The sequence below is a fragment of the Schistocerca serialis genome, chromosome 2, assembly GCF_023864345.2.
Source record: "Schistocerca serialis cubense isolate TAMUIC-IGC-003099 chromosome 2, iqSchSeri2.2, whole genome shotgun sequence".
In the NCBI taxonomy this organism is placed as follows: domain Eukaryota; kingdom Metazoa; phylum Arthropoda; class Insecta; order Orthoptera; family Acrididae; genus Schistocerca; species Schistocerca serialis.
Window position 1 is genome coordinate 100,023,244 of NC_064639.1, and position 26,084 is coordinate 100,049,327.

General features: G+C 42.6%; 1 protein-coding gene and 1 non-coding gene across 2 annotated transcripts in view; both read left to right on the forward strand.

Moving 5' to 3' along the window:
* LOC126455755 (leucine-rich repeat and calponin homology domain-containing protein-like) overlaps nucleotides 1–26,084 on the forward strand; it is a gene marked incomplete at its 5' end in the record, with an annotated part of 460,007 nt that overhangs the window by 129,450 nt on the left and 304,473 nt on the right. Inside the window, one exon of the mRNA XM_050091521.1 lies at nucleotides 10,399–10,444. Coding sequence (XP_049947478.1) covers nucleotides 10,399–10,444 — 46 coding nt within the window. The remainder of the gene's footprint in view (nucleotides 1–10,398; nucleotides 10,445–26,084) is intronic.
* Trnas-cga (transfer RNA serine (anticodon CGA)) lies at nucleotides 24,735–24,809 on the forward strand. Its single transcript has one exon. It is a non-coding gene; the product is annotated as a tRNA-Ser (tRNA).

Sequence of the window (26,084 nt, forward strand, 5' to 3'; positions counted from 1 at the left end):
AATGGGTGAGTGACATGCAGTGCATTCAAAACTAGGACAACAAGTATATTTATGTGCTGAAAAAGTAATCATAGTGCGATTTGTGAAACTGACGTTTAACTTTCAAGATATCATCAATGTTTGGTTTGTCATTGATGCATCCAGTCAAGAGAATTGCTTTCAAATGTTCGTCAGTCATCTCGTTCGATGTGCTGACTTAACATACTACATTTTTGAAAATATTTGCTCACAGACAGAAATTCTGTTGCCATACCAACGGCAAATTTCTTGAGTTACGAAAACTCAACTTCAGTCAAGCAGCGGTAAAATTCAACATTTTCCTTTTCTTTCAGCAACTCATTTGCTTGAAAATCAGTGAATTCTAACTGTAACTCAGCTGGGACATCATCAAGCTTACAATCAGACGGATTCCGGAAAAGAAGAACGTCACTCATTTCTGTCAACATCTGAAAATCTCCCCAAAAAAGTGCTTCTCCAAGTCACGAGTAAATGTTTTTTTTTTTTTTTTTTTTTTTTCTGGAAAATCAGTGTTGACAACATCACGGATTGTAACACAATCTCCTTCCAGTTATGCTTCAAACATTGGCAGCTTTCTCCGAAGTCCTTTGATAATTTCGTAGAGATTACAGATTACATCTACATCTACATTTATACTCCGCAAGCCACCCAACGGTGTGTGGCGGAGGGCACTTTACGTGCCACTGTCATTACCTCCCTTTCCTGTTCCAGTCGCGTATGGTTCGCGGGAAGAACGACTGTCTGAAAGCCTCCGTGCGCGCTCTAATCTCTCTAATTTTACATTCGTGATCTCCTCGGGAGGTATAAGTAGGGGGAAGCAATATATTCGATACCTCATCCAGAAACACACCCTCTCGAAACCTGGCGAGAAATCTACACCGCGATGCAGAGCGCCTCTCTTGCAGAGTCTGCCACTTGAGTTTATTAAACATCTCCGTAACGCTATCACGGTTACCAAATAACTCTGTGACGAAACGCGCCGCTCTTCTTTGGATCTTCTCTATCTCCTCCGTCAAACCGATCTGGTACGGATCCCACACTGATGAGCAATACTCAAGTATAGGTCGAACGAGAGTTTTGTAAGCCACCTCCTTTGTTGATGGACTACATTTTCTAAGCACTCTCCCAATGAATCTCAACCTGGTACCCGCCTTACCAACAATTAATTTTATATGATCATTCCATTTCAAATCGTTCCGCACGCATACTCCCAGATATTTTACAGAAGTAACTGCTACCAGTGTTTGTTCCGCTATCATATAATCATACAATAAAGGATGCTTCTTTCTATGTATTCGCAATACATTACATTTGTCTATGTTAAGGGACAGTTGCCACTCCCTGCACCAAGTGCCTATCCGCTGCGGATGTTCCTGCATTTCGCTACAATTTTCTAATGCTGCAACTTCTCTGTATACTACAGCATCATTCGCGAAAAGCCGCATGGAACTTCCGACACTATCTACTAGGTTATCGTTTCGTTGAAGATTCAAGTGCATTTCATTCATTTGTGTCCCGATGGTGACCAAAAATGACAACTTTGACAGCGAGATAGGATCTTACAGTTTTGGATCATCACTATCTTTCTCAGTGAGGAAAACATGTATTTCGTTTTGGAGTTTATAAAAACAAAAAGGACTTACCTCACGGCTATGTGATCAGGCAAGGCACAGAATTCATGCTCAGTTTTTCCAAGGAAAGCAGAAAAGACTGATTTCAGAACACAATAAATATTTATACCTTTTCCACAAGGTGCTTGCTAATGTATGATACAGCGTATGAAGAGAGCGCCCGGAATTAGAAAACTTTCCAACTAAGTCCTGATCATTGAACAGGGTAAATTTAAGGCACTTAGCGGCCAGCAGATCTCTGCACGTGTGTAAGATCTCCCGTACTCTAAACAGTATATTTAATTTTAAATGGCGGGTCGGATTCTGTCCTCGAGCCTTAGTTTGATGACTTCTCGTTCAACCGCTTTTTAGGAGGTGCAGGGTAACAAGCACCGCTCCTTTTCGCAGGGTTGGTAACCTATATTTGTGATCCGGGCGTCTACGAAAGCAGAACTGACACTTTGCCTTTGGGATTGCTGATCCATCCAGGTGCCCTGGGAGTCGTACTCGAACCCCATGGTGGACAGGTAGTTGTCGAAGGCACAAGGAGTAGTAGTAGTATGGTATTCTACCTCACGGCAGATATTGTCATGGGTTAAGCCTCTTCCACTGTTGTCTGCCCATAGCCAGTCTTTTCATTTCTGAATATTTGCCTCCTTTGATATTGTCCAGCATTTGATATCTTCTTTTTCCTCTTCCCCTTTTTCCCTCCACCATTCCTTCTATTCCTTCCTTCAATAAACAGTCACCCCTCAAACAATGTCCAACCAGTTCCGTTTTCTCTTTCTGATGACTTTCAGCATGTTTCTTTCTTCTCCAACTCTTCTTAATACTTCTTCATTCCTTACTCGGTCTTCCCATTTCACTTTTTCCATTCTTCTCCATATCCACATCACATCTCAGGGCACAAAGCATTCGGTAATGTATGTCCCGCAGTTGATTTTTGAGGTTGGCAGTGTCGTAAAGATGGTAGTACGGGCCCGACCTCTACCGGTAGGTGAAAACACCCCCACCTAAAATACCCACTTGAAGTGTTGGCGCTATACTCTCTGAGCCATCAAGCCACCTGCCGAGATCGGTAACGTTGTTTGTGTCGCAGAACAACTGCAAAGTTTTTAGTCAACTTGTAAATTTATTTTTAAAGTAAAGTTACAAGAGATGCGCATGTAATGTTCTATGAAATTGGTAACGAGTTGTTAACGATTCTTCTTTGCGTGGTGTTTCTTTGTGAAAGGTCGTCCTTTTGGTACACATTTGTTAAAGCAATGAATATGTTCGTAAGGCAGAGTATTTGATACATTGATTACATTGTATTATTATAATTACTATTTTTGATGTGATTACTTATGAAACAATAGCTCTGAGTTTCAACGATAATTACTTAGTGTAAACTTTTAGAGTAAGGATAACCCAATAGATTTTGCTTAAAAGGGGTTCAAAACTGGAATATCTCACACAGGTTTCGGAATTCGTGATTTTTTGCTATGTCCTTTCATTGCAGGCATCTAAAGTTTCTTAATGATGTACCAATGCGGATATGTGCTGGTGTACGCTTACTCTTTGAAAAGGCTTGCACTCAAATAAAAGTATCCTGAATGAGGTCGCTCATAATTAGAGCGCGCACGCAGGGAGAATCTGTGAAGCGCCGTCGGAGCCCACACAGTTGAGAGAAATTTTAAACGAAGTTAATTAAAGACTTTGTTACAGCATCACGCTTTCGTCTATGTATGATACCGAAAGAGATGGAATGCACATGATGATTTTAGGCAATACTTCATTTGCCCCGTAAATGTGCAGTGAAGTGAATATACTAGAGGATGAAATTATTTCGTTTTTAGATTCCTCGTTAAATTAATTCCAGAGAAAAAATGCGAGCAAGAAAAATGAGTCAAACCGTGTGCGGTTTCAAATTTGTTAACGCCTATATCTGAAACGTAGCAGTTTTAGGATAGGGTCGATTTCTTCGAAAAGAAAAAGCCATTTAGTCAGTGACATCGGTGAAATGAATACTCACACTTTTCAATTGCAGTCTGAAGTATGAGTGACAGACCCTGGATCAGCATTTAATACATGCAGAGGCGAGCCGACACTTCGTGACACACACTCTGCTAGAAAGAAATTTTCAGTGAAAAATATGCCCGCCATCTATGTTTCACTACATACGATCTTGAAAGAAATAGCTGGTAAATAAATGTGTGTCGAACTTGGTACACACAGACCTTACTGTCAGCCAACTATCACTGTGGGGGTAATAACCACGTACCTACCCAAGGGGTGGGAGTGGGGATGAAAAAGTGGTGTAGTCCGCGACGCGTGATTTCCCAGACCCAGCCAGTATTTGAAAAGGAAAGCACTTAACGACTGGCAAAAACTTTATCGCTGACTACTTTTCAGCTGTCTATGCAGTAAAAGTACGGCATGAGTGATGACGTTATAATTTAATACCACTTTACTGCTAACTATATTCGTGATACGTTTTGCAGGCAGTAGGCGCACACGTAGCTGATTGTAACTCCAAAATTATATCATTGTTTAGAGACGTGGTTCAGAAGGTAAGACGTCATAAACACAGCGATGAGTGAAAAATTGCCGCATGATGCGCGACATTTAAACTTATTACTTCTGTGCTACTAACTGTATTTGCAATGAATTTCACAGGCAGTATCCCCGCAGAATGGATCTGCAATAGTATGTGATTTAACGACACACAGTACAGGAGACAGGACGTCGTAAACACTAAGCACGGGGCCAGACGCTGCGTGGCGCGGGCGTGGACGCATATCTGTAAATAAACACAGGGCAGTGCCGCGTTTCTCTGCTGGTAGAATCGTAAATTTAAGTCTTTGTTCTGTGTAGTCATAACAGGACACAAACGTTTAACTGAAAGATCAGGCTGAACGCAAGTGACGTACACTGAAGAGCCAAAGAAACTGGTACACCTGCCTAATATCGTGTAGGGCCACGCAAGCAGGCAGAAGTGCCCCAACACGACGTGGCATGGACTCGACTAATGTCTGAAGTAGCGTGAAAGGGAGGCGGTGCTGACAACATAGCGTAAGGTTCGACATCGATGTCACCAATGTCGTCATTCACGCAACATGCACCACACGTAGCACATCAAACACGTGGAACGACAAAAGAAACGAACTTTTCGACAGTTCGTTTCGACGAACGCAAACTTTGTGATTTTATAACTCACAGGACCTTTTTTACGGCAGAAAGTGGTGTTGGCATGGGACAAGGGAAAAAAACGTATAAATGCCATTTCCGATTTCTGCTGTCGCTTTCTCAAGTCGCTAAAATAAATTTCTACTTCTCGTATCTCAGCAGTCCTTTCCGAAGACTGGCGTCACAGAGGCTGAAAACTAGTGTTCATGAAACAAACATCAAGGAGAAGAAAGAAAGAAAGAAAGAAAGAAAAGAAAGAAAGAAGTCTATGGAATACGTGGAAGACGCCAGAGCGATACGTGGCGGCCACTGCTGTCGTCAACGATAAAACTTTGCACACAGGAGCTTGGTATACGTCGTTCAAAGCCAGAGCCAATAATGGACCATCAGCTGCAGAGCCAACTACAGCGACTGACGAAATTTTTTAATTTCGCGTTTGCTAGAACAGAAACTTGTGTATTTGCACTTAATTCGTACTGGGGAATACCTGCGGTCGGCTGTATTTCTTAAGGAATACTACACAGTCACGTGTTCCTCTTACAGAAAAAGCCGCTTTCACATTAGTGCCTACTTTTCCATCAATACTCTAATAATCACCTCAACATGTGTAGTGGTGGGCACTTCTAGCATATCATTATTCCATTCGCGCGAATTGTGTGTGAAGACCAACTCCAGGTAGGTCTGCAGATGAGATGCAATTTTTCCGGTTTTCTCGCTGTGGTCATTTTGAGAGACGAATGTGTAAGGAAGTAATATGTTGCCTGACTCTTCTTCGAACGCAAGCTCTCGGAAATTCATAGGGTAAACCACTCGCTAACGCACAATGCCTCTTTTGCAGTGCCTCACACATTTTTTTTTTTGCGTCTCCGTAAAGCGTAAAGTTGCAGTGCTTTCTAAACGCTTCCGTGACAAAACGCGCCGTTCTTACTGGATCTCCTCTCTCTCTCTCTGTCTCTCTCTCTCTCTCTCTCTCTCTCTCTCTCTCTCTCTCTCTCTCTCTCTCTCTCTCTCTCTCATTAGCCTAGCTTAGCAAAAGACCCCCGACTAATGGTTAATAGCCAAGATTCAGTTGAACAAGCAAATTATAAACGTCTGCTTTTTTGATCAACTACTTTTGCTTAAAATTCGTCCAGTGATTTTCCTACAACTACACTGAAGAGCCAAAGAAACTGGTACACCTGCCTAAATCGTGTAGCGTCCCCGCGAGCCCGCAGAAGTACCGCAACACGGCGTGGCATGGACTCGACTAATGTCTGAAATAGTGCTGGAGGGAACTGACACCGTGAAACCTGCAGGGCTGTCCCTAAATCCGTGAGACTAAGAGGGGGTGGAGATCTCTTCTGAACAGCACGGTGCAAGATATCCCAGATATGCTCAATCGGAAGCGTTTAAACTCTGCTGGACCCACTCCGCAGCTATTCTGGACGTGTGGGCTGTGAAACTGCCCAAGTCCGCCAGAATGCACAACGGACATAAATGGATGCAGCTAATCAGATAGGATACATATGTACATGTCACATGTCAGGGTCGAATCTAGACGTATCAGGGGTCCCATATCAGTCCCACCCCCCCTCCCCCCACCCCCCTCACACCATTACAGAGCCTCCACCAGTTTGAACAGTCTCCTGCTGACATGCAGGGTCCATGGGTTCATGAGGTTACCTCCATACACGTACACGTCCATCCGCTCAATACAATTTTTAAAACGAGACTCGTCCGACCAGGCAACATGTTTCCAGCCATCAACAGTCCAATGCGGGTGTTGACGGGCCCAGGCGAGGCGCAAAGCTTTGTGTAGTGCAGTCATCAAGGGTGGGCCTTCGCTTACGAAAGCCTACATCGACGATGTTTCGTTGAATGCTTCGCATGCTGACAGTTGTTGATGGCCCAGCAGTGAAACCTGCAGCAGTTTGCGGAAGGGCTGCATCTCTGTCACGTTGAGCGATTCTCTTCAGTCGTTGTTAGTCTCGTTCTTACAGAATCATTTTCCGGCCGCTGCGATGTCGGAGATTTGATGTTTTACCGGATTCCTGATATTCACGGGACGCTCGTGAAATGGTCGTATGGGAAAATCCCCCTCTTCATTGCTACCTCGGAGATGCTCTGTCCCATCGCCCGTGCGCCGATAATACACCATGTTCAAACTCACTTAAATCCTGATAACCTGCCATTGTAGCAGCAGTAACCGATCTAACAACCGCGGCACACACTTGCTGTCTTATACAGGCGTTGCCGACCTCAGCGCCGTATTGCGCCTGTTTACATATATCATACGCATGCCTATCCCAGTTTCTTTGGCACTTCAGTGTAATTATCTGTACCCAGTGCTGTAAGTAGATAATCAACACACAATTTCCATACCGGTTGTGACCAGGGCCATGGAATTAAATTTATTGCAGTACTTACCACGAAGGAAGACATGTGCTTCCTTGTAGCTAGCGGACTATAAGCACAAGACCGACACCATGTCTTAGAAACTATGATCTGTTTTGTTATAATAAATGAATAAAACTGTTGACAAGCTGCACTTCGCTGTGCCAGGCCGGGACAGTGATCAAATGGTTCAAATTACTCTGAGCACTATGGGACTTAACATCTGAGGTCATCAGCCCCCTAGACTTCGAACTACTTAAACCTAACTAACCTAAGGACATCACACACATCCATGCCCGAGGCAGGATTCGAACCCGCGACCACAGCAGCAGCGCGGTTCCGGACTGAACCGCCTAGAACCGCTCGGTCACAGCGGCCGGCGGACAATGATCTTCAGCACAGTTCGAAACCGGTAGTCTGTAGTAAAAGAAGTGATCCACATAGTGTTTATTAATGTATTAGGAATATAAGCAGTTATGCCTTATGAAGATGATGGCTTAATTCATAATTAGTTAAACGTTATAGCTCTTTCACAGCTGAAAGTCGTTCCCAAATACTCGTTACACACTATTTTCTTCAGCTACTATAAAGTAATGTGGTTTAATTTAGCAAATTGAGCAAACCCAGTATGCTTTGCCTATTGTATTGTGAAGCATATCTGAACAGAAAGCAGCCCAGTTTGCGTGATCATTCATTGCACATCTCGTGAGACGTCCTTTCGACTATAGCTGGTAGATGTATAAACGCATTGCTTCACGTGTTTTCTTCCGCACCAGCCATACGGCTGGAATTCATGCAGTCGCCTGAGGTGTCCCAGCCAGATATAACGGGCGATCAGAAAGCTACCGTTTGAGTGGTGCGGCAAACCAGCGCGACTGCGATGCGGGTGTATGAGCACCGACATGTAGGTAAGGGATTAGGGTGGCATCCGACGTTACTACCAAATGCGTCGGAACAGGACCAGCGTGCTGTTATTCTTTTCTTGGCTCCCGAAGGTCAAATACCGATAGACGTGCATCGGAGAATGTATGCAGGATAGCATGTCTCTCGAAAACCGCTTTGTGAAATGGTGCGCCAAGTTTCGTGCTGGTTGCAGTCCGATAGAAGACGCCAGTCGATCTGAGAGGCCAGGCTCGTCCATTACCGACAACAAACGGGCGACAAATGACACTAGGATAGACCTGCGCATACTACTCGTGTGTTAGCAAATGATCTCGACATCGGCTTCGGTAGCGTGTAAGACATTATCCTGCAGGAGTTCGGCTACCGTAAAGTCTGCAGCCAGTGGATACCCTGGGTGTTGAATACCTATTTTTTTTAAAAAAAAAAAAAAAGTGACTGTTTGCCTTAAAAGCACCTGATGCGCAACACATAGTTGCAGGCAAGAAAATTCGGTGCCACCATAGGGAACCAGAGTCCCCTTGTTCTAAGAAGTTGAAGAGTCAGCCACCTACTTGAAATGTGATGGTCATCCTGTTCTTTGATTACCGGTGCCCATTTGCTGATTGTCTTCAAGAAACCTGGTGTCTACATCACTGGGAAACGGCTCCACGCAACCCCGGAGAAATTATAGTGTGCGGTTATATAAGGCGAAACGTCCGGGAAAACTGCGACAAGGGGTGCTGCTGCTTCATGATAACACACTTCTCAACGCAGCAAATGTAACCCCGAAGTTACGCCAACTCTAGTGGGGACGATCGAGCACGCGCCCTGATCTCTCCCCATGCCATTATCGCGGCTTCCGTCCCCTAAAGAAAGGTCTTGAAGGGTCGACGATTCCTTTCTGACAAGGACATGCAGCAGGCAGTGACGGACTTCTACTCGCAGCAGGACATGCGTTTTACCAAATGGGCATCGTCAACCTGGTGCGTTGGTGGGATGATTGCCTCAGTGCTGACGGCAGTTTTGCCTGATAGGCATGCCGATTCAGGCCTTCAAACGCAAACTTTGTGATCGCCCCATATATGTTACGTCTCCCGTCCTGTTGGACACTTTCTTACCGGAAACGATTCTGACAAGGCTTATTTTCGACGTGATGTGCGATAAAAGTACGGCGATGTTCAACGTGAAGGTGGCCACCCTTAGGAGTGACGAAACTGTCGTTAGCGGCAATGACAAAACGGATGCCTACGTTTATCGCACTGAGCGGTAGTGTACAACCACCAACACCGTAGAAGGGGAAGGCGAACCAAAGACTGGTTTTTATTGGCAGAAAGAAGATGCAACAGACCCACTAAAGAGACTGCCTACACTACGCTTTTCCGCCCTCTTTTGGAGCACAGCTGCGCGGTGTGGGATCCTTACCAGATAGGATTAACGGAGCACACCGAGAAAGTTCAAAGAAAAGCAGCACGTTTTGTATCATGGAGAAATAGGGGAGTGAGAGTTGCGGACATGATACATGGTTTGGGGTGGACATTATGAAACAAAGGTGTTTCTCATTGCGGCTGGATCTACTCACGAAATTTCAATCGCCAACTCCGAACGCGAAAATATCTTTTTGAAGCCGACATACATAGTGAGAAACGATCATCATAATAAAATAAGGAAAGTCAGAACTTGCATGGAAAGATATACAGTAGGTGTTCGTTTTTTCCGCGCGCTGTTCGAGAGTAGGATAATAAAGAATTATTGTGAAGGTGGTTCAATGAACCCTATGACAGGCACATAAGTGTGATTTGCAGATAGCCATGTAGGTGTAGATGAAGAAGTAAATGCCGCAGTTGCTATGGCTATAGGTTTCGATAGTACTCGGGTGGAGTAGGGTTCAAATGGAGTAACTCCCCGACAGTTACGTTTTAGTTGTTCTGTTCCCTTAAAAAAAGTCACACTGTTTCCCAAATTTATCATTGGGCAACTGAGCTACCTCAGCGCTGAACTCTAGATGATGATTGACCGTCTTTCTGATATAGAGTTTCAGCTGTTCTATTGTTTGTTTGTTTTTCTCCTGGTACATGCCTAGGCATTGTTGTGAAGAAGGCACAGGTGACTCCCTGCGAAGACTTATATCGGTTTACAGCTTAAACCTGTGCGTTAATTAACATATTATAAACGGGACGTTGTGCAATATGATGAGTTGATGAAAAATATCTACCAATGAATTTTTTTTATGTTTTTTAATATTTTGTTTTTCATTTGCAGGTGGGTGTGGTGTTGTTTCTTACTGGAATTAACTCCTTCCGTTTCGGTTTTTTTTTATGTTTTTTAATATTTTGTTTTTCATTTGCAGGTGGGTGTGGTGTTGTTTCTTACTGGAATTAACTCCTTCCGTTTCGGTAAGCGTAATATCATAGTATTACGTTAAATTATGGCATAAGATTCTTCATAATTTTGCTAAATGTGTTTGATGTCCTTTAATTACAGATCCGTCATCGAAAACCTGTCGACAACTATACTGTACGATTAATTACGATTGTAATGTTCGTCACATACGTTCATCTCGTACAAGTCTCTTAGTCTCAGCGTAACTATTGCTTCATTTTCTGTTAATAACCCTCTACTCACACGATCAGATATTCTCTTCTACCGGCTACCGAAATTTACTGATTCCCGCAATGTCTAAACTGTAACCTATCAATTTCTTTTTTCAAATTCTCTAACCTTCCGTTCCAACGTTCCTTTTCCTACCCGTAGAACACCAGATTTGTTTTTCGGATGACAACACCCTCGTGTGTAGTGCCCGCCGGGAGATCGCCGTGGGAAACGAGTTTACCTCCGGGATATTTTGCCTAAGATGATGAAATTATAATAAAAACTATCCAGTAGAGCTGCACGTTTCGAGAACTTCAATGGTTCTTTTTTTCCTTTATTTCCAACTGTTCACATGTTGTCCAATGTTACGAAGCCAAATCAGCCAATAATTTGGAATGATGCCCCCTGTAGCTAGTGAAAAGCCTTCTGCCTCTCTTGCGGAACCATATTTTACTCTGGCCTCTCCGTAGGTAGTTTTCCAGTATAGTTGGAGCTACGGTACGGCTATCTGTAACATGGAAACACGCAAAGCTGCAAGCTACTCCGCCGCGACTAACTCCGTGGCTCGTGGAGAGATTGATAAATTATAGCTGCCAGTTGCGTCTGGAGCGAGATATCTGTTTAACTATGATGAATCGTATGAGACGAAAATTCAAACATCAGTCGACAATCGAGTTTCATGCTACTCGTGATTTCGTGTAATCACGTAAGGGAGATGCCGGGGTAGTTCCTCGGAAAAAAAAAGTGCCCGACTGATTTCCTTTCCGTCCTCATTGAATCCGAGCCCGTGCTGCGTCCCTAATAACCGTATCTTAATTTCTTAAACTGCGCCAACAAAGATAACAAGCAAACCTTTTTTTTGTCGCATAACTGACTACTTACAAGGAATGCTAATATACGTTTTATTCGCCGTTATGGACTGTTTTGCATTCAGGAATAGTAGACTTCAAATTCTCGTCTGACTGTTTGAATTTCCCATGACTTGCTAAAACACGTGAGGCGAAATCTTTTGGATGCCACGGCCTAATTGCTGCTCCATTCTTGTTTGTAACTGCCGCGTTGGCAACGGAACATCATATTTTCATGGATTTAGGGCTTGTATGCTAACATCTAAATATTCCGGATACACAGTCCAGCTAATATCATACGGGCATCGTCATTGTTAGATTTCATTCAACTACAGATATCCACATTTAGATGAAGGATTAATCTTCCGTAACCGCTGGACGTTAATAACGAACATCGTGGAGGAGGCGAATTTTGCTGACTGTACGACATAATTGAAGCTCAACATATGTATTTCAAAGCTAACAAGTGCAACGTAAAGATGTGAAAGGCGCAGTCGATGCCCCATGCAAACAACATCCCTAGACACACATTTATTGTACGTCTTCGAGATTAACAATACGACGATTAATCGAATTTGTTGTGACAATATATTTTGTCTACTCTCTTCTCATGTTCAAGCAGTGAAACCAACTGTCAAAAAGTCAATCTGCACGTTTATGTATATGTCTATCTTCAATCTCTGATAATTTTTATGTTCGTCGCAACTTTCAATGACGTCCAGTTTCCTTAAGATTTAATATTTTGAGTTTCAATAATAAAATGTGGGAACTTGACAGAAGATGACATCACTGAGAATAATTTTTTATATCGCTAGTAATTTCAAACGAAACTCGTAATATTATCTTTGTTCTTTTTTTCTGTTTTGTTTGTTTGGAAGAGATATGTTGATCACCTCCATAGACATTTTGAAATTATTTAATCATTGCGAAATAAAATAAATTTAACTGTACGAAGTCGTTATGAGGCAATCACTCCATTGACTTTTTCTCTCTGTTTTCATTACTTTATACAGTTGAAAAAAGATAGATAGACGCTGTGTTCCCACTGATGACCACTGCCACTTTTGACTTCATTCGCAATTTTATTGTTTCTTTGTAAATTACTGGAAAAAATGAACGTTGAGTTTGTGTAATATTTGCGCTGCCAGATTAATATTGGAAAGCATTATCCAATTTTATATCCATGGAAGTTACAGAAACAGTCAGTTCAACAGAGAAACAAGGTAGAATAAAATACTATGTCTAGTCAATATTTTCTTGTAATGTATAAAATTCTAATGGGTTATAAAAACATTTTTTACATGTTGGACTATTTGTCCTAGACTGCAGGTGTGGTCCATACACGGTTTTGCTATACACATAATTTTGCTCTTGTATCTAGTTTATTTATATAGCCTCTTTTGGCTTAGAATTGAGTATATCGACAAATATTTTATATTGTACTTTTAAACTGCTAAATCCTTTATAATTGTGGTATACGATATCGACAAATAACAAATGATACTCATCAAACTGTGGAAGGGGATATTGGGTTGTCTAATCTGAAAGTATGCGAATTGGGCCTGTTATCTGATACGACGTAATTGTACACCATTTTTGGAAGGTAACTATCAACAGCCATCAAGTAACGTATAAAATGCCTGTTTGACCATCAGCTGCTTTTATTTTAAACCCAGATATCGACCGGTTTCAGTCCCAGACCATCTTCACGGATTAGAGTTAAAACAGTTTAAACCACATCACATCTCTCATTACTTACACAATGGCCACGTCTAACGCTTAGAGCATGTCATGACTTACAGTATATAATACCTGACTTTCAGAAGCAAATATACTAATAACAAGCGTAAACAGAGCAGTACTTACGAGATCAGAAGATTGTCCGTCCGATGGTTGGCAGCTCGTCCCAATGTGCTCCACCTGTCTTGATACTTATATGTACCATGCAAGTCTGAATAAAAATGAAAGCTAAAGTAATTAACTACCGACAATCACTGGTACTAATAGCCATTTCACATGTCTGTGTTGGTAATTATTCCGATCTAATGGTTCTTTATATTCTGATTTTGTATTAGTTACGGGGCAGTTATGGACGAAAAAAAGTCGCCTTACAATTGCCAAAGAACTACTTGTATTTGATGTGCTGTGGTAGTGTGCTTTTCTTTTTTCGACTATGTCCTTACATTGTCAAAAGTTTCGTCAGAATAGATGAAAAAGATGACAATGGATGATCAATCTACTACGGACTGTGAAAGACCCCTGCTGGAATGGAAAGGCGACGAAACACCTTACGCAGCTTTAAAGAAAAAGACTTGCAGAAATCTTTAAATAATTGAGGGGGGAAAAAAACAAATGTGTGTGGGTTCGTATGATCCTATACTGAACTCATCTAATGTTGATTTAACAAATTCTGTAAGTTCACAAATTTGCACTATCGTAGTCCGCATCTTTCCTGTATGTAACGTTCTACAGCGGAGTAAAATAGTAAGTTAGGTTTAAATTACTCGTTCACTGCCACTGACCTTGTTGAATCTTACGAAACTTTTAACAGCTTAAGGACACAGGACAGGGTCAAAAACTGTGTCACATTCATACATTACGAATAAATTCTTAGTTTTGTTTTGTGGAAGCAGCTCTTGTTATCTATTGTAAACACGTGATCCTTACTTTTTACAGTAGTCTTTCTTATCAAAACATTTTCACAATTTAGCTGTAAATTTTTCTAACCTGCAGTTTTGCTACCCTTAGGATATGAATGCGTATATGTTTTGTAACATTTTCCTTTAATCCCAAGAAGAGTTAGCCACACGTAAAAGGCAAATTTAAGATTGCTGAATCGAACATCTTAGAAACTTAGCATGTACTTCACATAATTCATATTTGAGAACTACCGCGGAAAGCCTTTTCGAGAGCGGCCAGTCGTCGTAAATCGGAAGTGTTGCTCGGGGCCGTTTCTAATTGCCCTTAGCGCCCTTTCTAATTCATTTAACAGCCAATTCCGTGTCTAGCAGCTGGCGCGGGTTAACGCTTTGAAGCCATTATTCCCCCATGTTCGCCGGCCGTTTCCCCGCACCGCGGCCCGTTAAGGTGAAATACGGGCGCGGCTAAAGATAGGGCCGCGGCGTGCAGTGGCGCTGTATTCGCAGCGGCGTGGCTTTGTAGCTGCGCGCTCAGCCATTGAGTCGTGCGGGCCTCCGCTCTCTGCCCGCGCAGTCTGGCTGGCGCAGCGTCTCCGCGGGCTTATTGCGGACTCCAGGCAACGGGAAGAAAAAGGCAACTGTTGCGTCTACGGCAGTGCGAATCACTGTGCCTGCCGGCGGGCGCGCTTTGCAAGCTGCGACCCACGACGCGCTGCTTCTAAAGGCGCTGGTGAACGAGCAAACTTGTCAAATTCATCCTGTCTAGCTGCGGATTTGTTAAACAAGCCCGTACACTTACATAAAAAGCTTGTTAGTATAACCTCACCTTGAAGCAGACGCTGTTCGTGTTCGGGAGAATTTTGACAGTAGTGAGAATGGCCACAAACGCAGAAAAAAGCATTTTCCTGGGGCTCTCTAAAGAAGAAGAAGAAGAAGAAGAGAACGAAGAAGAAACCAATGTGACGCTGGTTCAGTGACCTGCCTTAAAATGAGAGAGACTTACGCATGAAAATCTGGTAAAGGATATATTACTCTCAGAACCCGATGTTTACATCAACTTTCTTCGAATAGACAATAAAACTTTTAAGAACTTCTTAAGGCCCTCGTAAAAGAGGAAATTTGTTTGTCAGTTTTGCTCTTATTTAGCCACGGATGTGTCAAATACGTACCAGTAAAGTTTGTCAATTTAACCCTACTTTTGAAGCAGACGCGTTTCGTGTACATTATATTTTGATACGAGTGAGAATGCCTACAAAGCAGATTATTTGTCACATTGACTCTTATCACTGTGCTAGAAGAAGAAGAAGAAGAAGAAGAAGAAGAAGAATACAAGACGCTGGTCTAGGAAAATCAGAGACAAATATACATGTGAGAACCTGTTAGATGATATGTTACGCTCAGAACCTGATGATTACATCGAATTTCTGTGGATGTACTGCGAAACTTTTATTAACTTGTTCAGAGTTCCGCCTCACATTAAAAAAGAAGGCACAAGTATGCGAAAATTTATACTCTTCTAGTTGGTCTCCAAATGTCAGTTTATTAAAGTACCACACCGTTGAAATATATAGCCCACATTTTCCTTGGAAAAATCGGGGAACTTTGCTTTCTTAATTTCATTGCATTTCCGCATGTGTGTTATGTGTAGAATATTGATTTTTTTTCCTAACTTATCCGTGCGTTATATATGACTGGCAAAGATGTGACATCGCTATCATTTTGGTAATTGTAGTGTCATTTTGTTAATTGTAGTGTCATTTTGTTTTTACACTGGATCGTTGTTTCCATAGTTGTGGAAACTCACGATACAGAAAGATAAATTGTAATAAAACTATTTTTCGCAAAACCTATGCGGCGAAACATAGACGCGAACAGCCGGCTGTTATGGGCGAACGGTTCTAGGCGCTTCAGTCTGCAACCGCGCTGCTGCTACGGTCGCAGGTTCGAATCCTGCCTCTGTCATGGATGTGTGTGATGTCCTTAGGTTAGTTAGGTTTCAGTAGTTCTAAGTCTAGGGGACTGACGACCGCAGATGTCAAGTCCCATAGTGCTTAGAGCCATTCGAACCATCTGAACCATTAGACACGATCAACGTCCGTCATCTTGTCAATTTTTCCGTCAATCAAAATTTCTGGCAAACACGTCAAATATTTGGAAAGCATGGGCAAATTTGACAAATTGGTTGATCGTTTATGGGCGCCTATATGTCTCATCAACAACGTACTACGGGCCGAAATATTTGGATGTCGGTGTTATATGGGTGATACTCGATAATCTGATAAATAAAGATGAAGGTAGGAAGAATTAACATTCTTCCAATATCGAAATGTTTCTAGACGAACTACTGTAGCAGGCGGAATAAGAATCGAAAAGCAGTCGGCCATTCCACCAGCTTATTGACGCTTTTACAAAATTTCTTCGTGGGAGATCTTAAGCTACTCCATGGTCAGATCATTACCCCTATTTTAGCAATAATACTAAGCCTCGACAGAAATATAAGAGAGATATATTACTTAAACAGCCAATTGAAAATAAAGACGCCTGCTGGGAAAAATATTAAAAACCCATACGGGAAGTACTCGTGGAACATATTCCGGCATGGATTCCAAGGGAAGCTTATGCCACTCTCACGTCGGACATAGATCTAGCTGGAACAACCTCAATACATCAGCGGAAAGCTGTTCTGTTGTGCGAAACCACGTGTTTAGTGGTGAAAGTCTGACTGCTTCAAAGCTGTGACTCCGTGAAGGCTAGCTCCGTCGAAATACCGTTGAGAACAGACGCTGGAACAATTCCTGGAATACAAACTAACTGCAAACAGTAGGAAATGTCTGAAGGAAAGAAAGTAGGCTTAGGTCAACTATTGTAACGGCTTGAATAAGACCTCCCACATTTCAGAGATCTGGAAGGCAGACTCCGAAACATCTAACTAAAGTGGCTCCTCAGTCTTACCAAGCGAGGTGGCCCAATGGTTAGCACGCTGTACTCGCATTCGAGAGGACGGCGGTTCAAACCTCCGTCCGGCCATTCTGATTTAGGTTTTCCGTTATTTCCCTAAATCGTTAAGGCAATTGCTGGGATGGTTCCTTCCTTCCCCATGCTTCGCTAATCCGATGAGACCGTTGACCTCGCTGTGTGGTCCTCTCCTCCAAACCAACCAACCAATCCTCCGTCTTGCCCTGAAGCCCCCATGGCTATTCCACGTAAAACAAATTGCAATCTTGTTCTACTAACGCCTTTCACCTGACATGAGTTGGAAGCAGCTATAAAAACTACTTCTAATGTCTCTCCAGGAATTGGATCAGGTAGATGCAACAAACATAGGGTGTATAGCAGGCTCCTGACGCGGCATACATTAGGTTGACCTTTGCAGGGGGCGTATCGATTTCAGCTAAGCTCGACAAATTACGTGCGGCCTTCAAAAGAAGGACGAGAAAATCGATGTGTCAGTTAGCTCATCGGACTGGTGATCAGAACCATGTGCTCAAAGCTGTGCACAAAACGCAAACTGAAACTCTATAAAGTAACGGTAGTGCATCGACTCACCAATTCAGATACTATTGCTCGACGTGAGTTCGGTAACTGGTATTTTGCAGCGGTTATCCTGCATTTTTTTTCTATTCGGCCGAAACTGAATCCGCAGTTTGCCAAGTCTGTGGAGTGGGTCAAGCATGTCCGACGATCAAAGCCCACCTCGTCGATGTAGGCTTCTGCTCATGCGTCGTAAGCCGGCCGAAGTGGCCGTGCGGTTAAAGGCGCTGCAGTCTGGAACCGCAAGACCGCTACGGTCGCAGGTTCGAATCCTGCCTCGGGCATGGATGTTTGTGATGTCATTAGGTTAGTTAGGTTTAACTAGTTCTAAGTTCTAGGGGACTAATGACCTCAGCAGTTGAGTCCCATAGTGCTCAGAGCCATTTGAACCATTTTCATGCGTCGTACGTGGAACTTAAATTGGAAGGCTTTTGCCCGATTTTCGTCTTTCAGCATTATTTGATACCCTGAGGGTCTTCCAGATACTTAGTTTATACAGTTATAGCTGCAGAATGTCATCTATATACAAGTATTCAGTTTAACGATTGGTATTGAATCTCTTTCTCATAGTCATTTGCGAATAAATCCTTTCATGTTGCATTTATAACAGACAAGGAATGGAACTAACGAGCTGACGAAGCTAGAGTAGTGGTAAAACATGTTTTCATGGATATAAACGAACCTGCATTTTGCAATATATAGTTGTACGCAATTAAGTATATAACTGAGTGTGACTGAATCGTGGGATTACTAATGCTATTTCTGTGTTTTCCTGTGAGTTCGTTAAGTTAGCGGAAAATTACAATCTTGACAGCAATCTCGTTGCGGAACGTTTGGCCACTAACTGCCCGGAAAAAACACCTTGATATTAATCTTCTTCTTCTTCAGTAGCTCTACAGCCCTTGGTGAGCCTTGGCTTCTTCAACAATCTTCCTCCACACTTCTCGGTTATTTGCTGCTCTTTTCCACCCCCGGACTCCCATATTGCTGATATCCATTATTACCTCATCGATCCGTCTTCTTCTAGGTCTCCCTTTTCGCCTAACTGAATGGATCATACCTTTCATCATTTTCTTTGGAATTCTATCCTCTGCCATTCTCTCCAAGTGTCCTAGCCATCGTATTCGCTGAGATTTCACAAATTTTACTATGTCCCTGCCTTGTATTAACTCTTGTAATTCGGCATTGTAGCGTATTCTCCAGCCTTCTTCCTCCCTTATTGGCCCATAGATTTTGCGTAGTATTTTCCGCTCAATGCTCCTTAGAGCATTTTTATCGTGTTCTGTCAACGTCCATACCTCTGAGCCGTATGTGATAACTGGGCGGACTAGGGAATTATATATTAGCAGTTTAGTTTTTCTTGTAACAAGGCTATTTTTGAAAAGCTGCATATTTGCAAAGTAAGCTCTGTTTCCTGCTTGTATTCTTTCCCTTGTAGCCTTTCCAATACTGTTATCATTTGTTATTAGGGCTCCCAAGTAGTTAAAAGAGGACACTCCATTGAAGCATTTCCCATTGATGTTTAGGTTTTTAGGGGTTCTTCTGGCCTCAGATTGTGACATTACCATATATTTTGTTTTGTTTTCATTTACTATGAGGCCAATTTTTAAGGCTTCTGTTTCCATTGCCCGGTATGTTTCTAGGAGTGTATTGGTATTTGTTCCTACTATAGCAATGTCATCAGCGTATGCACATATCTGGCTAGTTCTCATAAATATGGTGCCTCTTTTGTTGATTTTGTTTACTGCACTATGCCGGGCTATGTTGAATAGGACAGTGGAGAGACTATCCCTTTGTTTCACACCTTTATTAAAGTCAAAGCTATCACTTGTTCTGCTAAGGACCTTTACTTTTGCTCTTGTCTCTGTCATTGTCATTCTGATTAGTCTTATTAATTTAGCACATATACCAACTTCTTTCAGTACTCTGTATAGTTCTTGCCGATTTATGCTGTCAAAGGCTTGTTTGAAATCGATGAATAAGAAATGCAGATCTATATCATATTCATAGAACTTTTCCATCATTTGCCTTATCACAAATATTTGATCCGTTGTTCCTCTGCCTGGTCGAAAGCCACACTGATATTCCCCTAGTCTGCCTTCTGCACACTTCTGTATCCTTTCGTTTAATATACTTGTGAAGATCTTATAAGCTGTACTTAGGAGTGTTACACCTCTATAGTTTTCACATGCTGTTCTGTCCCCTTTCTTATAAATGGGGACTATTATTCCAATTTTCCAATTATCCGGCATAGTTTCTGTTTCCCATATATCTGATATTAATGTGTGCAGTTCCTTTATTACAGCCTCACCACCAGTGTTTATTAATTCAGCAATTATGCTGTCTTCCCCAGGGGCTCGATTGTTTTTTGACTTGTGCACAGCCTGGGAGACCTCGTGTAGTGTTGGCTTTCTTGCCTCATTGGTTTCATTGTCTACTTCCAGCTCCACTCTTCCCTCCTGTGCAGCTGTCTCTTCATCTTCTAGGCTGGTGCTTAGTGTATCTTTGAAATACTCTGCCCATCTTCCCACTATCTGTTCTTCCTCCCTTATCATTTTCCCATCTTTACTGGAACAGGTCGTTGTTTTTGGTTGGAATCTATTCTTCATTTTGCGTATGGCATGATAGAACTTTCTTATTTCACTCTGTTCCTTTAGTTCTTCTAGTTCTTGAAATTTCTTCTTATTCCACTCTTTTTTCTTTCTCTTGCACAGTCTGTTAGCTCTTCTCGTTAATTCTCTGTATTGTTCCACATTATTTCTGGTTTCTCTCTGTAGCACTTTTGTTCTTGCCCTGTTCTTTTCCTCTATTGCTGACCTGCAATCTTCATCAAACCACTCCTGGGTTCTTCTTTTACTTCATCAGGGATGTTCAGTTTGTCTGTATTCCATTTCATCTTCTTTCCCATTCTGTTGCCCTTTGTTAGTGACAGTTTCTCTCTCAAGACTGATTTTATCAAAAAGTGGTCTGAATCACAGTTTGGTCCTCTGCAGCTCCGTACATCCGTAACTGACGTGGAGTGGCGTGCAATCACTAAAATATGGTCAATCTGATTGACTACTCCATTGGCTGCAGACTTCCAAGTACCCAGATGAATGCTTTTATGTGGAAAGCAGGTACTTTTAATAATCATATTATTCCTTGCTGCGAATTGGCATAGTAAGTCTCCATTCTCACTGTTTTCTTTATGTAGTGAATATTTTCCAGAAACTCCATACGGATGTTCATTCCTCCCTATTTTTGCATTAAAATCTCCTATTACTAGCATCAGGTCATATTTAGGTACTGCACAGCATACTTTTTCGAAGTCTTCGTAGAACTGTTCTTTAATTATATCCTCTTTTTCCTCTGTTGGTGCATGTGCATTAACTATTGATATATTCCTAAATTTACCTTTTAGTCTGAGTCTGCACATCCTTTCATTTATGGGTTCAAATTCTAGAAGGCTTTTCCTAACCTCCCTAGTTTTGATATTAATCTCTCTACCGAGAAAAGTCGCGAAGAACGTCGTTATACGGGAAACTTCGTTTTCCGATGAACATTACGTAATCTCTCTCTCTCTCTCTCTCTCTCTCTCTCTCTATGGTGTCATCTCAGAATTATGCAGCGTAAATTCAGTGCTGCAGTACAGTTTGATAACGTGATGTAACACATGATTCTGTTGAACCTGATCTCAGAAACTGATTATTCGGCCACTTCGCAGGCGGGAGTACCGGCAGCTTTCAAGGAGTCGCAGTGGGATTCGGAGGACAGGTTAAACGGTACCTTTATCTGTACCTCATTGGGTGGTTTTAATGTGTTATATTTGCCGTATTTTTCTGTAGATGCTGTTTCTGTATTTAGCCCATTTAAGTTATCCGGCACTGTAGCCTCAAGATCTAGAAGGTTTGTCCCGCGTATAACGGTGGAACTCCCAAACTGATCACTACACGTAATGTGCAAAAGAGCCTTAGACATTTCAGACAAAAAGAGTCGCTCTTTTCACATTTCTTTATTTGGACATAAAAGTATGTGTAGCGCACGGAAGAGTTTGGAGGAAAAACCAGTTTTTCACGGAATGCGTTATATGTAACAGCAGATAACGAGAGAGAAAAACGGCCGACTCAGTTTAGGAGCAGTGAAGTGACTGTTGGGTTTAGACGTACAGTGCAAGGTGGTAATTTTTTTTATACTCTGTTCAGGAGTGCTGCGCATGAGAAATGACTGTTTCTACATGTCTGTGTGTGTCATATCTCATGACTTTTGTAGCTATGGTCCGCTGTGGTTCTCAGAACCACCGCGAAGAGATTTTCTCCGAATTTTTAAAAATACCCCTTCGCGTGTCGCATGATACCTTCCTGGAACCTCCCACCTGTGCGTTCCTAGCGTCTGAATCTCGGAACACTCGTTGATATTATGCACAAGTATGCGACGACAGTTCGTTTTAAAGTAGGAAAATAAAGTAAATGGCAAATTTGATTACGACGGTAACATACTGGCAAAAAGGAGATTGGTTACAATCACTCGTGCGATCCAGCGTAGAAAATTGCTCAGATATGTGTGATCCATTTCAGATGGACCTAATGGGGAATATTAAACGTGTAGAAAGGAGGACTGCACGAATGCTAACAGCTTTGTTTGCCTTACTCAATTACGGTTTACCTGAACTGGCAGGCGCTTGCAAATGGACACCAACTATGGCGCAAATGCATACTTGTAAAGTGACAAGAACCGATATTAAGTGAATGATCTAGGAATACGCTGCAGCTCCCTGTTTAATCGCTCGCATAGGAGTCACGAACACTAGGTTAGACACACACAAGCATTTAAGTACGAGGGCAGTTCAATAAGTAATCCAACACATTTTTTTTCTCGGCCAATTTTGGTTGAAAAAACCGGAAATTTCTTGTGGAATATTTTCAAACATTTCCGCTTCGTCTCGTATAGTTTCATTGACTTCCGACTGGTGGCAGCGCTGTACGGAGCTGTTAAAATGGCGTCTGTAACGGATGTGCGTTGCAAACAACGGGCAGTGATCGAGTTTCTTTTGGCGGAAAACCAGGGCATCTCAGATATTCATAGGCGCTTGCAGAATGTCTACGGTGATCTGGCAGTGGACAAAAGCACGGTGAGTCGTTGGGCAAAGCGTGTGTCATCATCGCCGCAAGGTCAAGCAAGACTGTCTGATCTCCCGCGTGCGGGCCGGCCGTGCACAGCTGTGACTCCTGCAATGGCGGAGCGTGCGAACACACTCGTTCGAGATGATCGACGGATCACCATCAAACAACTCAGTGCTCAACTTGACATCTCTGTTGGTAGTGCTGTCACAATTGTTCACCAGTTGGGATATTCAAAGGTTTGTTCCCGCTGGGTCCCTCGTTGTCTAACCGAACACCATAAAGAGCAAAGGAGAACCATCTGTGCGGAATTGCTTGCTCGTCGTGTGGCTGAGGGTGACAATTTCTTGTCAAAGATTGTTACAGGCGATGAAACATGGGTTCATCACTTCGAACCTGAAACAAAACGGCAATCAATGGAGTGGCGCCACGCCCACTCCCCTACCAAGAAAAAGTTTAAAGCCATACCCTCAGCTGGTAAAGTCATGGTTACAGTCTTCTGGGACGCTGAAGGGGTTATTCTGTTCGATGTCCTTCCCCATGGTCAAACGATCAACTCTGAAGTGTATTGTGCTACTCTTCAGAAATTGAAGAAACGACTTCAGCGTGTTTGTAGGCACAAAAATCTGAACGAACTTCTCCTTCTTCATGGCGACGCAAGACCTCACACAAGTCTTCGCACCCAAGAGGAGCTCACAAAACTTCAGTGGACTGTTCTTCCTCATGCACCCTACAGCCCCGATCTCGCACTGTCGGATTTCCATATGTTTGGCCCAATGAAGGACGCAATCCGTGGGAGGCACTACGCGGATGATGAAGAAGTTATTGATGCAGTACGACGTTGGCTCCGACATCGACCAGTGGAATGGTACCGTGCAGGCATACAGGCCCTCATTTCAAGGTGGCGTAAGGCCGTAGCATTGAATGGAGATTACGTTGAAAAATAGTGTTGTGTAGCTAAAAGATTGGGGAATAACCTGGTGTATTTCAATGCTGAATAAAACAACCCCTGTTTCAGAAAAAAAATGTGTTGCATTACTTATTGAACTGCCCTCGTAATTATTCTCCAAGAGCTCCACCGGGGAGAACCCCTTATTAGTTACACAGTTAGAAAGAAGTGCCTTTGCCATGCATTTCACTATGTTCTACAGAGCGTGGTTGTAGATAGCTAAGCTTATTCTCACAAGTGTTTAGGAACAGGACTTGACACTATTTGCTCGAAGTTGGCCTAGGTTCGCACACCTACTGTTAACTGCTCTCAGAGCTTGTAGTCACTACACAATTGCCAAGTGCGTATCGTATGCTCCCGCGCTTCTCAAAACCGCTAATTACTCAGGTTGAATTGTGTCATGGTACGCAAACAGCCGCTTGTCTTTGAGTTTTCACGTTTAATGTACTCTGAACTGTTGGGTGCGTGTCTTGTCGGCCCGGAGCAACTCGCCTTCCTACTGTGCAGTGGTGTAGAGTTAACATTCGTTTAAACTTTTCAGTGAACATTAGGAGAAGGTGAGCAGTGAAATAACTTTGAGTAACGATCCCTTAGCTGAAACTTCCTGGCAGATTAAAACTGTGTGCCCGACCGAGACTCGAACTCGGGACCTTTGCCTTTCGAGGGCAAGTGCTCTACCAGGAGACGAGGTACTGGCAGAAGTAAAGCTGTGAGTACCGGGCGTGAGTCGTGCTTCGGTAGCTCAGTTGGTAGAGCACTTGCCCGTGAAAGGCAAAGGTCTCGAGTTCGAGTCTCGGTCGGGCACACAGTTTTAATCTGCCAGGAAGTTTCATACCAGCGCACACTCCGCTGCAGAGTGAAAATCTCATTCTGGAAACATCCCCCAGGCTGTGGCTAAGCCATGTCTCCGCAATATCCTTTCTTTCAGGAGTGCTAGTTCTGCAAGGTTCGCAGGAGAGCTTCTGTAAAGTTTGGAAGGTAGGAGACGAGGTACTGGCAGAAGTAAAGCTGTGAGTACCGGGCGTGAGTCGTGCTCCGGTAGCTCAGTTGGTAGAGCACTTGCCCGCGAAAGGCAAAGGCCCCGAGTTCGAGTCTCGGTCGGGCACACAGTTTTAATCTGCCAGGAAGTTTCATACCAGCGCACACTCCGCTGCAGAGTGAAAATCTCATTCTGGATCCCTTAGCTGACTGCAAAAATAAGGTTTTATCGTAACTGACACACATTTCCGAATAAATGTTGCGAGTTTTTAGTCGTTATGGGTGATACATTACAAGTTTAACAGTTTGCATATCGCTTTACTCTCCAAAAATGTAAGTGAAGAATATGGATAGTAATATAAATACGCGCTTCTCATTCCTTCGTTCCACCTTTTAGTTTTCATTTTGTCATATTTTACAAATATTTAAAGTGTCGGTGTACGTTAAAGCAGTCGCATTGAGAAAAGAAATGATAAAACAATTTTACATGTTCTGGACTGCATATGCGACTTCCATACACAAATTTGCGACGACAGTTCGTGTTAAAGTAGGTAAATAAAGTAAATGACAAATCTGAGTACGACGGTAGGATTCACAAAGCCATACAAAGTAGAAGTTGCTGTTATTTACTGCAGCAGTTTTCATTGGATCTTCGACTTTCGTGAGCACCTCCTTCGTAACACCTGACTGATGCCAAACCTAGCTGCAACACATTTAAAATCGTGATGGTTCTCTTATAACCACCGAAATTGTACAGATATGAAATGGACTGAATTGCCTAGACTGAAACATGGCTTTGTAAGTACTAGCAGTGTTCGTCAAAGAGAAAATTGTCTAAACACACAGTGGTTTTGAATCTATGTTAAACTGCGAATCCTCCTGTAACTGGCTGGGGAAGGTCAGTTCAGAGGTTCGAGGAAGGCAATAACACCATATTTGGTAGAGCAACGTGGTGATAAAACCAACCTTCAGGTTGATGACAGCTTTATATTTAGGTAGTAGATGCAACATTGTTTATAATTTTTCTTCTCATTTTTGCTTCAGTACACAACTATTTTCACGTTGTCAAGTTAGTAAACTGTGAAATAAGATATGTGTTATTCGATCGTTCCAACTGAGTTCTTCAATTAATGTTAGTAACTGAAGCGGCTTACACAATCTGGAGAAATAAGTACAGTACTGCATTTTAGATCTTTGCCGTAAATATGAAACAGTCAGCGCCATGCGAGACTTACTTTTTCCTTTTCACATTGAATAAACACCACTACACAGCTGGCAAAGCGAACAAATTGGGGAGGAAATGTACAGCCATAAAATTAATCTCTGCGCTACACAATATCGCGACAAACTAATGTAATTGAGTGCTTTGCTTACTGCGTATATTGCGAGGGCGTTTTGTGCGT